Here is a 13,716-nt window from a genome sequence, read left to right on the forward strand (position 1 = left end):
TTGATGACGGTTGTGTTTCAGAGCTGGGATGCTCGGCTGATGATGGAGCGATCTCTGGCTGTGAAGTGTCCAGACATCAGCACTCACCTCGCTGGTACCAAGAAGGTCCAGCAGGAGTTGGCCCGAGCGGGCGTTCTGGAGCGCTTCTTTCCTGATGAACCTGAAACTGTTGCTCAGATCCGGGCAACTTTCACTGGCCTGTACACCTTGGACATGGTAAAGAAATATCCTTGTTAGTTCATGTTAGCGGAAGTATTCATCAACGCTACCCTTATTGTAAGTTGTTACTAGCAAGCTTAAACCTCATATTCTGTTGATTTCTTGTATACATACTTTGTGTTTGAGGTCAGTATGATGAAAGAAAATGTACAGGGCTATTGCAAGAAAAATACAAAAGTATAATGCAAATGTTATATATATTTTTTAGTTTACCTCTCATCAATACATTACTGTGTTTTGGGTGATTATTATATTTTAGATATTAATTATAGCATTAATGATGATTTCAATTAAATTAAAAAAAATTCTGGACCGAATACTACCCTCTGTTGGTTAGAGAAGACGCCAGACTGTTATCGAAAGAAAATGTTTTAACCAGTAGAGGGTGATAGAGATCCATTCATTTTTCTAGATGTGACAAACTGATTTCTTTTTATTTTTTTCAGATTTTTGTGATCTAGTTTGTGCTCTTTGGAATTGATTTTGAAATGTTTTGCTGTGGTTACACAGGGAGAAGAAGGTGATAAAACAGTTGCAATGGCTTTGGCAAATCCAGATCAGTATGTGCTCAAACCTCAGAGAGAGGGAGGTGGTAAGTGAGAACCACTATACACGGGCATGAATAATAAACAGCTGATGTTGTGTTATTGACCCCTGCTGTGTCACAGGTAATAACATTTATGGTCAGGAGATCTGTGAGGTGCTGGAGAAAGTGAAGAACTCCAGTGAAAGAACGGCCTACATCCTGATGGACAAGATCCAGCCCGTCCCATCACAGAACTACCTGGTCCGGCCTGGAGCTCCTGTTAAACTGAACTACTGTCTGAGTGAGCTGGGTGTGTTTGGAGCGTACGTCAGGTGAGGTTTTTTATTTTATTTACAACATTAGATAGCTCTTACACCCATTTCACACAGCACGCGTAAGCAGTGCACATGTGTTTTTGCCGCACAGATGAGAACATTCATACCGCAACGTAACCAGCGCATGCTCGCGGTTCATGTCACCGTCAAGTCTACTTTTGCTGCGCTGCTAACACTAAATTAAAGCAATTTTTTTTACGGACAAAATCCACAAGGATTGACAGGAAAAAGTAACACTTTTACCTTTGAAGCATTTAAGTGGTGTCTAATGTGTCTTTTTTTGGCCAAAACGACAACAGCACATTTAAATAATAGTTAAATTTATAATAGATTTATAATACAAGCATATCTTAAATGTAGCATATGAATGAGTGGAAAACGATCGCATTACGCTGTAAATTTAGTAAAACTACATAGGCATCATGTCATATGCTATTGCGTATGTATGAGAGAAAAGAAAGTTTTTAGGCTCTCCCTACGCGCTGCTCCTGCCTACGCGTGCTGTGTGAAACGAGTGTTAGCATTGCGCATTTGTTATTAATATGAAGTGGTGTACTTAAGTAACTTGCCATCTGGCCATCCACGCTTTTGCCTTAATGTTGTCATGTTTACACACAGGAAAGGGAAAGAAATGGTGTTTAATGAATGTGTGGGCCACCTGCTGAGGACCAAGAGCTCTGAACATGCTGATGGGGGTGTGGCTGCAGGAGTAGCAGTTCTGGACAACCCACTGTTGTTTTGAACTATACTGCCCCCAGTGGACAGAAGGAGATGTTTTTACTAATTTATTTTCAACATGAAATTTCTAACACAGGCCATTAATCATAATGGGCAAAAGGTGTGACTTTTAAATTGTTCATATAAATGTTTTATACATCATTTAAGATATATTGCAGTATGTCAGAAGTAACCATTAACATTAATACAAATTATTTTTATGACATTATTCACAGGTTTTTATAAACTATAACATAATGTTAACCACATCCCTTCCCATGCTTCATTGGAAATTTGACTAATTACTTTATTGATTAGGATTACTATCAATCATGATGAATAGTGACCAAATGTGAATTGTTTCATATTATATGAATTATCTAAACTTTATGTAGTTTATACGAAATAATGTACAAAAAATAAAATTGTTAGCCTAAGTTTTGGGGCCATCAATTTTTTTATTGTTTTTTGTGAGAGTATTTTTCGATCACAGGCACCAATACATCATGTTTATTTTCTTTAATCAAAATATTCAGGTGCAAGGGCTTTTGGGTATTTCCCATTTTCTATTTGAAGATCACATTAAACTTTTCATGAATTATAATTTCTGCAATTTTTGTTTAAACAATGTTAATAATAAATTGTGTAAATAATGTTTTTATGATTTTTATAAAACATAAGCCCAGAGCCTGATGAGGCCTATAGACCCCCAGTTAATGTCCGGTTTGTGTTTAGCTAGTTTCAAATAATATAACTAATTATATTTTTTTATGTATGTTAATATCAACTTATATTTTTATTTTACTGTCCACTTATTGTATTTATTTAGTTTGTTTCAAATCAAAATGATTTAAATCAGTTTATTTTGCTTGTTATCAGAAATAATTTACAGGCAATCTATTGTTTGTGAATGTGTACCGGAAGTTACCTCGGGATCAGGCGCATCATGTTTGTTTATGTTGTCACTTTGAAACCTTCTATAGGCCTGTTTTTGTTAGTAAACATTGTGACGCGTTTTTGTGGGCGGAGCATAGGCAGATAGATTCCCCTGGCCGCTTTATTAATGCTAGTGAGCATGTTTTGACAGAATGTGTGCAGCCAGCAACTGCCTGAGACTGTGAGATTTTGACTACCCTACTTCCGATTTGTTCATTCACTTAGGGTGCTGCTTTGTGATTGGTCCCTACCTCTAAAGCCCGCCCTCGCACCTAACCCTACCCTAATCTTCGTAGGGGAAAGCAAAGGAAGTCATAATCTCACGGGAATCTGATTTTAAGGCTTTATGTGTTTACATTGAAAACTGCATTCTTTTAATTAGGTCTCTTATTAAATCTCTGAATATGATTGGATGCATAAATGGTATGCACACCTTACAATTCTTGTAACTTCAGAACAATTTATTAAGCATTAACTTCTCATTACTCTTTTTCACTAACTATAAAATATTTGATGCATCTCAAGGCAGTTGTGGAGTAATGGTAAGACGGATAGACTTATAACTCAAAGGTTGCAAGTTTGAGTCCCAGGATAAGTTTAACCTATCACCTATGGCATAATGTTTATGAAAACTGTAGCAGTTTCTACAATCAAAATATGTTTGAATAAATATGACTCCATAAGAATATAAAGATGACAATACAAAGTCAGTTTTCAGGAAACCAAGTAAAGGCAGATTTTTTATGGAACATAAAGGGAAGGAACAATAAAAGAGGTTTAGTCTATACATTTAGCAACACAATTTTGATAAAATACCATAGTAGACACATTAAAATGAGGTTTATCCCTCGTTGCAGAGATAACCCACAATTCTTTGTGTCGGCCAACTTCTGTTATTTGAAAAAAAGACAGCATCTGCATCTTCAATCAAATATTTGTTGTTTAAATATTAACAGTTTACAAATTTGTGTCATGTTTTTTTTATCTTAGCAGGCAGATATAGTTAATAGGTTTAAATGTGTTTAGTGATTTTTAAACATTTGAAAACAGCAAAAATGGTACAGTTGTTAAACTCTTTTGGTATTGTTTAGGGGAGAAGTAACCAACCTTTTACCTCTTAAAATCATGTAGAAATCTATTAAATTAATTTGACAGGTGTGCGAGTGTTTGAAGTGTTATTTAACCGCATTCAGGAGATTTGAGTAAACCACTTCTGAAATAAAAAAAATATGTAGGGTGGGGCTTTATTTTTGGGTGCGCTATCCCTTTAAACATCCTTAAATCAGGACATATACACTCTCAGAAAAAAATAAACAAAAGCTGTCACTTCGGACAGAACCCTTTAAATAGGTTTTAATATGTAACATTTAGGTACAGATATTTAAACATTTGGTAACAAAATGTACCTTTGGTATTCATTTTCTACTTTTTTATAGGGTCCCTCCCCAGAGACAGCTTTTGTACCCTTGCACTGGGCATTCTTTTGTGGGTTAGAACGATTTGTGCCGTTCCTATCAATGACTGATTTACAAACTGAAGTACAGACATAGCAGAAAGCTTTTGAGACCATCTCCATTCTGTTACTAACATCTCTATTGAAGTGTACGCAATGAGACAAGTTGTTCTATAAAAACAAATATGTAGATATAATACAACTATGTAGATATAATAGTCTCTCAGGGAGGATCAACAGGAGCAATTTGAAATCATTTGATAGCATTTCTACAATTGTGAAGACAAAATGATCTGTACATACATGCATTTGTCACATTTTATTTATCATTAATTACATTATATATTCACTAACATTTACTGATTAGAATTTGATACAGTTATTATACAATATCAAACAATCTAATTTGCATAGTTGACATTGGCGGGGACATAAAATTGGTCTGCAGAGCTGTGCGTCACTAACATTTATCGCCGTTTACTTGACTTATTTAAATAATGTAAGATTTTAACAATACTTTCTATAGGTTTCTACACTGTTCTACACATTGTTGTCACTCTCATTGCTACACTGTCTATTGCTCTCTATAGCAAGATCAGTACATACACCAGAATATGCAATTAGCCACTCAGTACTAATAACTGTGTGCAACTGGATCAACAGTTGGAATGGCTCTGGCAAATCCAGATCAGTCAAACCTCAGAGAGAGGGAGGTGGTAAGTAAGAACCACAATACACACGCATGAATAATAAACTGCTGTGTCACAGGTAATAACATTTATGGTCAGGAGATCTGTGAGGTGCTGGAGAAAGTGAAGAACTCACGTGAAATAAAGGCCTACATCCTGATGGACAAGATCCAATTGAAGAACTACTTGATCCGACCCGGAGCTCCGGTTAAACAGAACTACTGTTTGAATGAGCTGGGACTTGAGTAAACTATAACATCATGTTAACCACATCCATTCCCATTTATTACTTTATTAATTATGATTACAATCATTCATGATGAGTAGTGACCAAAGGTGAATTGTTTTATATGACATGAATTATGTTAATGTTATGTAGTTTATATGAAATAATGTTCAAGGATTTGTTCAATTCTGGGGCCATACATTTTATATTGTTATTGTGGCAGTATTTCTCAATCACAGGCACCAGTCATAAATATTAAATGTGTTGAATAAAATCTTAGTGAGGACGACAGACATTGATTGGCTCTTAAACTAGAATTGAAACAATTTTATTTAACAACGACTGAATTATGACCAATAAATTAACAACTGGAGGGATTGTGTATCCGGTAATTTCCGGGGTTGTATTTTCTTTTCACATAAACCATTTAACAAAAAAAACATAGAAGGTCCATAAAAGACAACAAATGTTTTTCATGCCCATCATGTTTATATTCTTTAGTAGTTTAACTTTTTGATCAAAGTCAAGGTACCATTATTTTTTATTACTAAGTAATACATGTTGTTATCATTAGGTTCACAATGGTTCCAATTATATTTTTTTGTGAGGTGTGAGTCTTCCATTTTCAAAACATAATATGACAAATTCATAATAATGTCAAATGCAACACCCATTACTCCTAATAACACTCTGTTTGTCTTATAAGGCTTATCTTATCCAAAGGGATGGAAACTTTATCTTATGTTTTCTTTTACCAGTAGTATGAGTAGTTTCAGAGGATTCTGGTAAACATCATTTAATCTCAACACAAAAGTTGTCACTTCGGGCAGTACCCTTTAAAAAGGTTTTAATATGTACCATTTAGGTACAGATATGTATTTGGTAACAATATGTACCTTTGGTAATAAATGTGTACTCTTGTTAAAAGGGTACCGCCCCAGTGACAACTTTTGTACATCTGTACTGGCCGTTCTGTTGAGGGTTAGGACGATTTGTGCCATTCGAGTGACTAATCTACAAACTGAAGTACAGACATAGCAGGAAGCATTTGAGACCACAGCAAATGCCCCTCTTCATTCTGTTACTAACATCTCTATGGAAGTGTATGCAATGAGACAAGTTGTTCTATAAAATAACTGTAGATATAATAGTCTCTCAGGGCGGATCTTGTAAAATAACTTTTTGTAAAAACACTTACAAACACTTGTTGGTACACATGCATTGTTTGGATCAACATGACCAATTTGGCAAAGCTTGTAGTGTTAAAACCTTCTAATATGCAACAACAGGATTAAAGTTCTGCCAGAAAGACTCGAGGCAAGGTGACATTGCAATAACATGTATTTAACAGCTTGTCATGCATCAGGTGGATAGAACCCAAGCACAGGCAGATGAAGGGTTAAATATAAACTTTTATTAAATAAAAACCCACAATGGGCAAAGCCAAACCTCCCACAAGGGGGAACAAAACAACACAAGGATCTTTGAATAATAAAACAAACTATAAATCCACAAACTTGGCACAGGAGCAAAGGTAATCCAAAACACGAGGAAGGGTATACAGGGAAGAATACGGAGAGTACAAACACTGAACCAACAAGGGACACAGAGAAACTGGGGCTAGATAAAGGGAAACACTAACAAGGACTAATTACACAGGGAGAGTGGTGGCAGGTGACTGTGATGAAACCCTAAGGGAAAGCTAACAGGAGGACTGCACAGAGCAGGTGAGAGGAATGAAACCCTAAGGGAAAGCTAACAGGAGGACTGCACTGAGCAGGTGAGAGGAATGAAACACTAAGGGAAAGCTAACAGGAGGACTGCACTGAGCAGGTGAGAGGAATGAAACACTAAGGGGAAGACAGACCAGGGATGGTGACAGGCAGGTGACAAGACTAAATACTAATGCGGAACTAACGGAGAAACGAGGGGGCAGAGCTAAGGACGCAACTGTGGAGGACGCGTGGAAATAGGTCAAAACAAAGGTCACGTGTCTCCACACGAATCATAACAAGGCATGATACTGTCACGACCCTGTCCACAGAGCTAGGAAACTAGTTACCAGGACAGGATCAGGCTGGAGAACCATATGGGTAGCTGGGTGGAGAACCGGCTGGGTAGCCCACTGAGTCGCCGTCTGGGCAGGACTGGACGACTGCGGCTGGGCAGGAGTGGATGTTGGATGGAGTGCCGACTGCTGGACAGGACTGGGCAATGGCCCCCTGCTCTGCCTCTTTATTGAATGGTGGACGACGGGACATGTGGCCTCACTTCCACGGTGTCCATTCTGCCTGCTGGGTTCAATGTTGGTGGGTTCATTGTGTCAGGTATCAGGTGGATAGAACCCAAGCTCAGGCAGATGAAGGGTTAAATATAAACTCTGTTCTTCGCGATCTCGGAGCATAAATGCGCTTTCGCGAGTGTGTGTTTGCGCTCGTGGAACTGTTCTGCGCGCATAAATCATACGCGCGTGTTTGGGTATATAAACGCCAGTGAACAGCGGGAGATTTTTAGACGTTTACACGACTTTTAGATGTTAATAGCCTCTAAACCACACATTACGCAAACATTTCTTAATTTCTTCCAAAAAGTGGCCCACCCGCAAATTACGCATATGAATTTTGCGTATTTTTATACTAGAATGATCAACTGTCACGCGTCACGCTTCGTTACCCATACATCCGACCTTCACCCGAATCCTTCATCATCTATCAATCACCGTCACCCTACTGTATATAAGCACACACCTCGGACTCTTGTCTCTGTCTGCTCTCGTGTGAGGAAAGACTGTCTCTCGATAGTGTTACATCCAGCTGTTTCTGTTTCAAGTTTGGTTGTCGTCTCCAATCGTCTCTTTATTCTGAAATTCTGCTCTAAATCTTATTCTTAATCCGATTTCTTATCGGATTTTCCGCAATGCCTGCACAATGGGAAGAGGTCCTGAGAGATGGAGATCTGATTGAATATCTTCAGGAGATTGCTAAAGACACGGCCTTTTTACACGGAGTGTTGATCAGGGGCGCAACTACTCAGTGTTAGGGGGGTATGCAGAAACAGTTTTTGCGCCCCCCCTAAATAAAAAAGTGTGCCGGACATCATCATGTATGGGCTTGAAATAATAAAGGTTTATTTTAAAAGTATATCAGACAGCTACTGTAAGCCCACCATAATTATATGGTATATGGACACAAATATATAAAAATGTATTCATAGAAATTTCTCTGCCATTTCTTTCTTTTTGCCGTATCTAACACGTACCGATTCGTACCGAAACGTGACACAAGTGTAACGTATCGAACCGAACCCTGAATTTTGTGAACCATTACACCCCTACCTTTTCCATATTAATAATATTAAGAAATTAATCTGTTGGTATCAAGTATGAAGTTGGTATCAAGCTCCCTCTACACTTCCACCTAATGTTAGACCTACCTAACTTTGCTGTTAAATATAGCAGCCTAAATTCGATTTTTCAATCAGCCTAGGGATGGCATCAGATAAGACAACTATTATGCAGTAAGGTTGTGCTGCTGTTGAAATTACATGAACATTTGGGATTTTAAAAAGTACAAATATGACACACACACATACATATAGAAAAATAATTACAGGGTCACATCTCTCTCTGTTTAAAGATCTGTGCTGATATATATACATACATACATACACATAGCACAGATCTTTAAAGAAGGAGAAATGTGGCCCTTGCAGCTTCCATGTCACCCAGCAGATGTAAAGTAGCCTGTATGTCTGACAGCACAGCTGAGCTAACATGAAGCTAATGGTAAAATAAAATCCATGATAAACCAGGCTAATTGCATAAGGAATGTTTTTCAGCTTCTAGTTATTTATTGTGCATGCTACCTTATATTTACCAGTTCTTATTTTACTTTAATAAAATTGAGATATGTCATGCATGGCATTGGTACAATAGGGTTTAACCAAAATATAAATGTAGATATCAGCAGCAACATTATTTTGCATTAAGTTAGCAAACACTTGCCAGTCAATATTTATATGTTCAAGCCTCCAAGTTTGGTAGCAAATCTATTCGTGAATCCGACGGTCGGTTGCTCAGCAAGCTCGCTAGCTAACGTTAGTCTGTTAACATGAATTTTGTATTTGCAAGAATAGACGTCACATTTTGAATCCTACCTGTTGCCTTTCACCATCCACGTAGTTAGCTTCTGTCGCATCCCCTGACAGGCCGTCTCCTTTTTCCATCTTTCTTTTTCTATTTTTAGCCCCCGACAGCTTTTTTGGTTTATCCATCTTTTTTCAAATTCAAATTTCAACGACAACTCACCAACGTTACTGCGTACTTAACGTAACTCACGGCGCCCCGCCCACTCGCGATATTACCCTTCTATGTCTAAATAAATTATATGATGGAATCTTATGAGGGCACCGGTGCCGCCTAGCCTGTTAGTCCTCTTAAATGTATATAACTTTTTATACATACAATAACTTAAATAAATTTTAGAAAAATGTATATAACTTTTATTATTTCACATTTATTAAACCATCGCGTTGGCGCCCCCCGTGGTGCGGCGCCCCTATGCGCCGCATATAGCGCATACCCACTTTTTGCGCCACTGGTGTTGATGCGCACCAAAGAAACTCCAAACTCACCCGAAGTAAGATAACATGACTCTTTCATAAGTATGGAAGAAATCTGCTTTGAGTTTTCTTTATGTATGTTTTTTACAGTTCGAGGTTAATCCAATGAGAATAGTTTTACATTTAGGAGACTCAAACAGCTTCTAGGCCTACTTCATAAATGGTAGCAATGAAAATAAGCAAAGTATGTTTAAAACAAGCAAAAATATAAAATGACAATTAGGTCAAACTAAATTCAAGTTTATTTTTCTTGCCCAATTGGTCGTTTTTTGGGGCTTTTTTAAACAAACTTACCTTATTTTTATATGACCTATTAATTGTAAGACTTATACATTTTTCCTTGTTGAGTAAATATATCTTCATTTAAGAGTTTTTAGATATTTGTACTGGAACACAAGACAAAAATACCTAGTGAGATTGTTTTGCAGTGCATTTTAAAGTCAGGTTTGAAAGTCTTGTTTCTGGATCATGGGTCTTTACTCAACACAAATGAAAGATGTGGCGAGTGGTGATGACGCTGTTGTGTTATAGCCTACAGTAGATACATATGTGAAATATAAATGTGTTTCTTCACAGGTGGCGAGTTATGTACCACTGACATTGTTTCCCACACGAGTGCCCAGCGTTGTCTTTACTCAGGCGCTGAGAGTACAGACACATTTTAACCGGCTAGTGGATCTGGTCAGTCAGAACGCCTCCTTCCTAGAGGAATCTCTGGCTAGGTATGAACGCCTTATTAAAATGAATGTGTCTTTACTAAATGAGACTTAAAATAATAATTTATTACGAGGTATGTTTTTCAACAGCACCATCAAAGTTGATGATTTTACAGCCAGACTTTTTAACCTATACAAACAAATTCAACAAGAGGGTCGTGCCCAGGTAAAAACATTTTACCCGTTTATATGAATACACGTTTATATAATGCAATTTTAACTATGGTCCATATTTTCTCCAAGCCAATAGTTCTGGGTCTGAATCGCTCAGACTACATGTTAGACCAGAGTCCAGATGGTGGGACATCCTTAAAGCAGATTGAAATCAACACGATTGCTGTAGGAGGCGCCGGTCATGCCATACTGACCCCAGATGTCCATCGGTAAGTGTCTGTAAGTGAGATTCATCATTCACCGGTTTTCATTCAAACGTGTTTCTTATGTCTTATTAGTCACATTCTGAAGGTTGCAAACCTGCTAGAGGAACGAAATCTAATTCTTGACAACAATCCAGCAGAAGGTTTTGCGAAAGGTTTGGTAAAGGCCTGGGAGCTCTATGGATCTGAGAGGTCAGTTTGGTGCCGCCTTGAATTTGACTGTAATTATTTTAGCCATATAGCCGCCTATCTTTCATTCTGATTTTAAAGTTTTATCTCTGATCATATTTAATTGGAAACCCACTGTCATAAATAAAGGTTGATGTATTGTCAGTGATGATGTAAATGAAATGGCCAGCAGTCGGACTGAAATTGTCTGTTACAGCGCAGTGGTGATGTTTCTGGTTGAGGATCTCCAGAGGAACATTTATGACCAACGATTTGTAGAAAATGAGCTGTGGAAGAAGAAAGTGGCCTGATATTGCTATAGTGAACGTTACACATTAGTTCTGCATATAGTGCAGAACTATAGTGATGGTCTGTAATTTTTATATTTACAGAAATATTCCTGTGATCAGAAGACGGTTTGGAGATGTGTGTAGAACTGGATATCTGGATCAGAGCAGGAGGCTTTTTGTGCAAGTGTTTGTTTTAACAAATATTTTCTGTATATAGATACAAACTTATGTTTGTATTGTAAAAATTCTCCTGTGTGATGTTTTTTATTTAATCTGCAGAGACGGCAAAGAGATCTCCATTGTTTACTTCCGTAACGGATACATGCCTCAAAACTACACCTCAGAGCAGGTAAGACTGTTCTCATGACTTGATAGTTGGTTTTATTAAAATAATGTCCAGTGTACATATCATCAGTTCTGTGTGTTATCTGGATATACACTTATGAAAGACAGCTGAACATTGTGATGATGAAATCAAGGTGTACAGATATTTAGGCAGGTGTTGTTGATGACGGTTGTGTTTCAGAGCTGGGATGCTCGGCTGATGATGGAGCGATCTCTGGCTGTGAAGTGTCCAGACATCAGCACTCACCTCGCTGGTACCAAGAAGGTCCAGCAGGAGTTGGCCCGAGCGGGCGTTCTGGAGCGCTTCTTTCCTGATGAACCTGAAACTGTTGCTCAGATCCGGGCTACTTTCTCTGGCCTGTACACCTTGGACATGGTAAAAAAATGCACGAAACTGTGCACCTTTGTTGATATTTAGTTTTTTGCTGTGTTTTTAATGTTTTGCTGTGGTTACACAGGGAGAAGAAGGTGATAAAACAGTTGCAATGGCTTTGGCAAATCCAGATCAGTATGTGCTCAAACCTCAGAGAGAGGGAGGTGGTAAGTGAGAACCACTATACACGGACACGAATAATAAACAGCTGATGTTGTGTTATTGACCCCTGCTGTGTCACAGGTAATAACATTTATGGTCAGGAGATCTGTGAGGTGCTGGAGAAAGTGAAGAACTCCAGTGAAAGAACGGCCTACATCCTGATGGACAAGATCCAGCCTGTCCAAGTGAAGAACTACTTGATCCGACCAGGAGGTTCTGTGACACTGAATGACTGTGTGTGGGAGCTGGGTGTGTATGGAGCGTACGTCAGGTGAGGATTTTATGATTCACTACTGTGTATTAGATTCATAAACTCTTTGCAGTAGGTAACAAAGAAAACATTGTCATGTTCACACACAGAAATGGGGAAAATATGGTGTTTAATGAAAGTGTGGGCCACCTGATGAGGACCAAGAGCTCTGAACATGCTGACGGGGGTTTGTCTGCAGGAATAACAGCTTTGGACAACCCACTGTTGTTCTGAACTATACTGCCCCCAGTGGACAGAAAGGACATTAAAGAGACATAAGGGCAGGGATTGGTCTTTTTCCCATGTCCCGGTATTTTACAATAGTTGAAATCATGGGTATCCTAACCATTGTATGTTGTTGGGAAAGGACCCACCCAGTTTTTAAGACCAATGATATTGGACTCACTCACTTTTTTAACTTTCTTGTTTAGCGCAGGCAGAGCACCGTCAGTCAAATCCACTCCTATTGGAAACGCTTAATAAATTTAACTACATTCCGCATTTTAGCTACAGCCTTTATTTACACGCTGCTTCTTTCTTAAAGTCCCAGTGAAATAAAAAATGACAATGGTTACGAAACTCTTCCTTTCTGTTATTGGCGTATGGGTTCTGTGGGTGTGTGTATCTCTTCTGTGAACATTTAATGTTCACCAAAGAAATTATGCGACGATTGAGAAAGAAGCACTATCATTGGTTTGGGCCCTACAGCACTTTGATGTGTATGTAGGAGGAGTGTCAGTAACGGTTGTGGTATATTCAGATCACAATCCTTCAACTTACGTTCCTTTCGTACTCTAAACCAACGAGCCGGTTGTTACACAGTTAATCAAAAAATTGTATACGGTAAACACAATTAGTTTACTGTTAAAAGTTGGATTTTTGTTTTATAATACATATTTTATGGAGTATAGAGATTGGGTGTGATACAAAATACAGTATCTGTTCCCACCGTAACTCACAGAGGTATCACGGAATGTAATAGCAACAAATAACGTTTTAATACTAAACAGTGCTTATCTTGTTACTACAGATTTTATATAACATTATATCTATATGAATATTTTTTTTACATATTTTGTTATATTTTTGCTGGATGATGTGAGGGTCGCATGTGAGAACATTCTTTTTTATTATTTGTCTTAAATCTAGCTAAATTGTTTCACGTTGTTTGTGTTTGTGGTGTTATATGTATAATTTGCAGCTATTACATATTTTACTCAATTTTGGTAAATTGGGTCTTAATATTATTTCTTGAAATCATCATGACAGCAGCCTCCATTTGAGAAATGTCTGGATTTCTGTTTATTTCTCTGT

At 37.9% G+C, this 13,716-nt stretch overlaps 2 protein-coding genes and 1 long non-coding RNA gene across 8 annotated transcripts in view; 2 read left to right on the forward strand and 1 right to left on the reverse strand.

Annotated features, from left to right (window-relative positions):
* The window catches only part of gss (glutathione synthetase), a 6,139-nt gene extending 3,687 nt beyond the window's left edge, over positions 1–2,452 (forward strand). For 3 of the 6 annotated variants that reach the window (XM_079477838.1, XM_079477837.1, XM_079477835.1), the window contains 4 exons: positions 22–216; positions 730–811; positions 888–1,077; positions 1,699–2,444. In XM_079477838.1, coding sequence (XP_079333964.1) covers positions 22–216; positions 730–811; positions 888–1,077; positions 1,699–1,822 — 591 coding nt within the window. In that variant the 3' untranslated portion in view covers positions 1,823–2,444. Of the gene's footprint in view, positions 1–21; positions 217–729; positions 812–887; positions 1,078–1,698 lie in introns of all 6 variants that reach the window. The other 3 variants (XR_013787836.1, XR_013787837.1, XM_079477836.1) reach the window with 2 other exon arrangements.
* The window catches only part of LOC306906441, an 11,447-nt gene extending 2,007 nt beyond the window's left edge, over positions 1–9,440 (reverse strand). The window contains exons 1-2 of the long non-coding RNA XR_013787838.1: positions 9,257–9,440; positions 88–206 (exon numbers count right to left, since the gene is read on the reverse strand). This is a non-coding gene — a long non-coding RNA (uncharacterized lncRNA). The remainder of the gene's footprint in view (positions 1–87; positions 207–9,256) is intronic.
* Positions 8,018–12,636, forward strand: LOC306906439 (glutathione synthetase-like; the record flags this gene model as incomplete). The annotated part of the gene is made up of 13 exons (XM_079477839.1): positions 8,018–8,107; positions 9,700–9,738; positions 10,298–10,443; positions 10,528–10,603; positions 10,681–10,820; positions 10,890–11,006; positions 11,200–11,280; positions 11,375–11,456; positions 11,556–11,621; positions 11,799–11,993; positions 12,076–12,157; positions 12,234–12,423; positions 12,513–12,636. 13 exons carry the CDS (start codon positions 8,018–8,020, stop codon positions 12,634–12,636), a joined length of 1,428 nt encoding a protein of 475 aa, XP_079333965.1.
* Between the last annotated feature and the right edge of the window lie 1,080 nt (positions 12,637–13,716).

Source organism: Barbatula barbatula, assembly GCF_947034865.1.
Source record: "Barbatula barbatula genome assembly, chromosome: 17".
NCBI classification, from domain to species: Eukaryota; Metazoa; Chordata; class Actinopteri; order Cypriniformes; family Nemacheilidae; genus Barbatula; species Barbatula barbatula.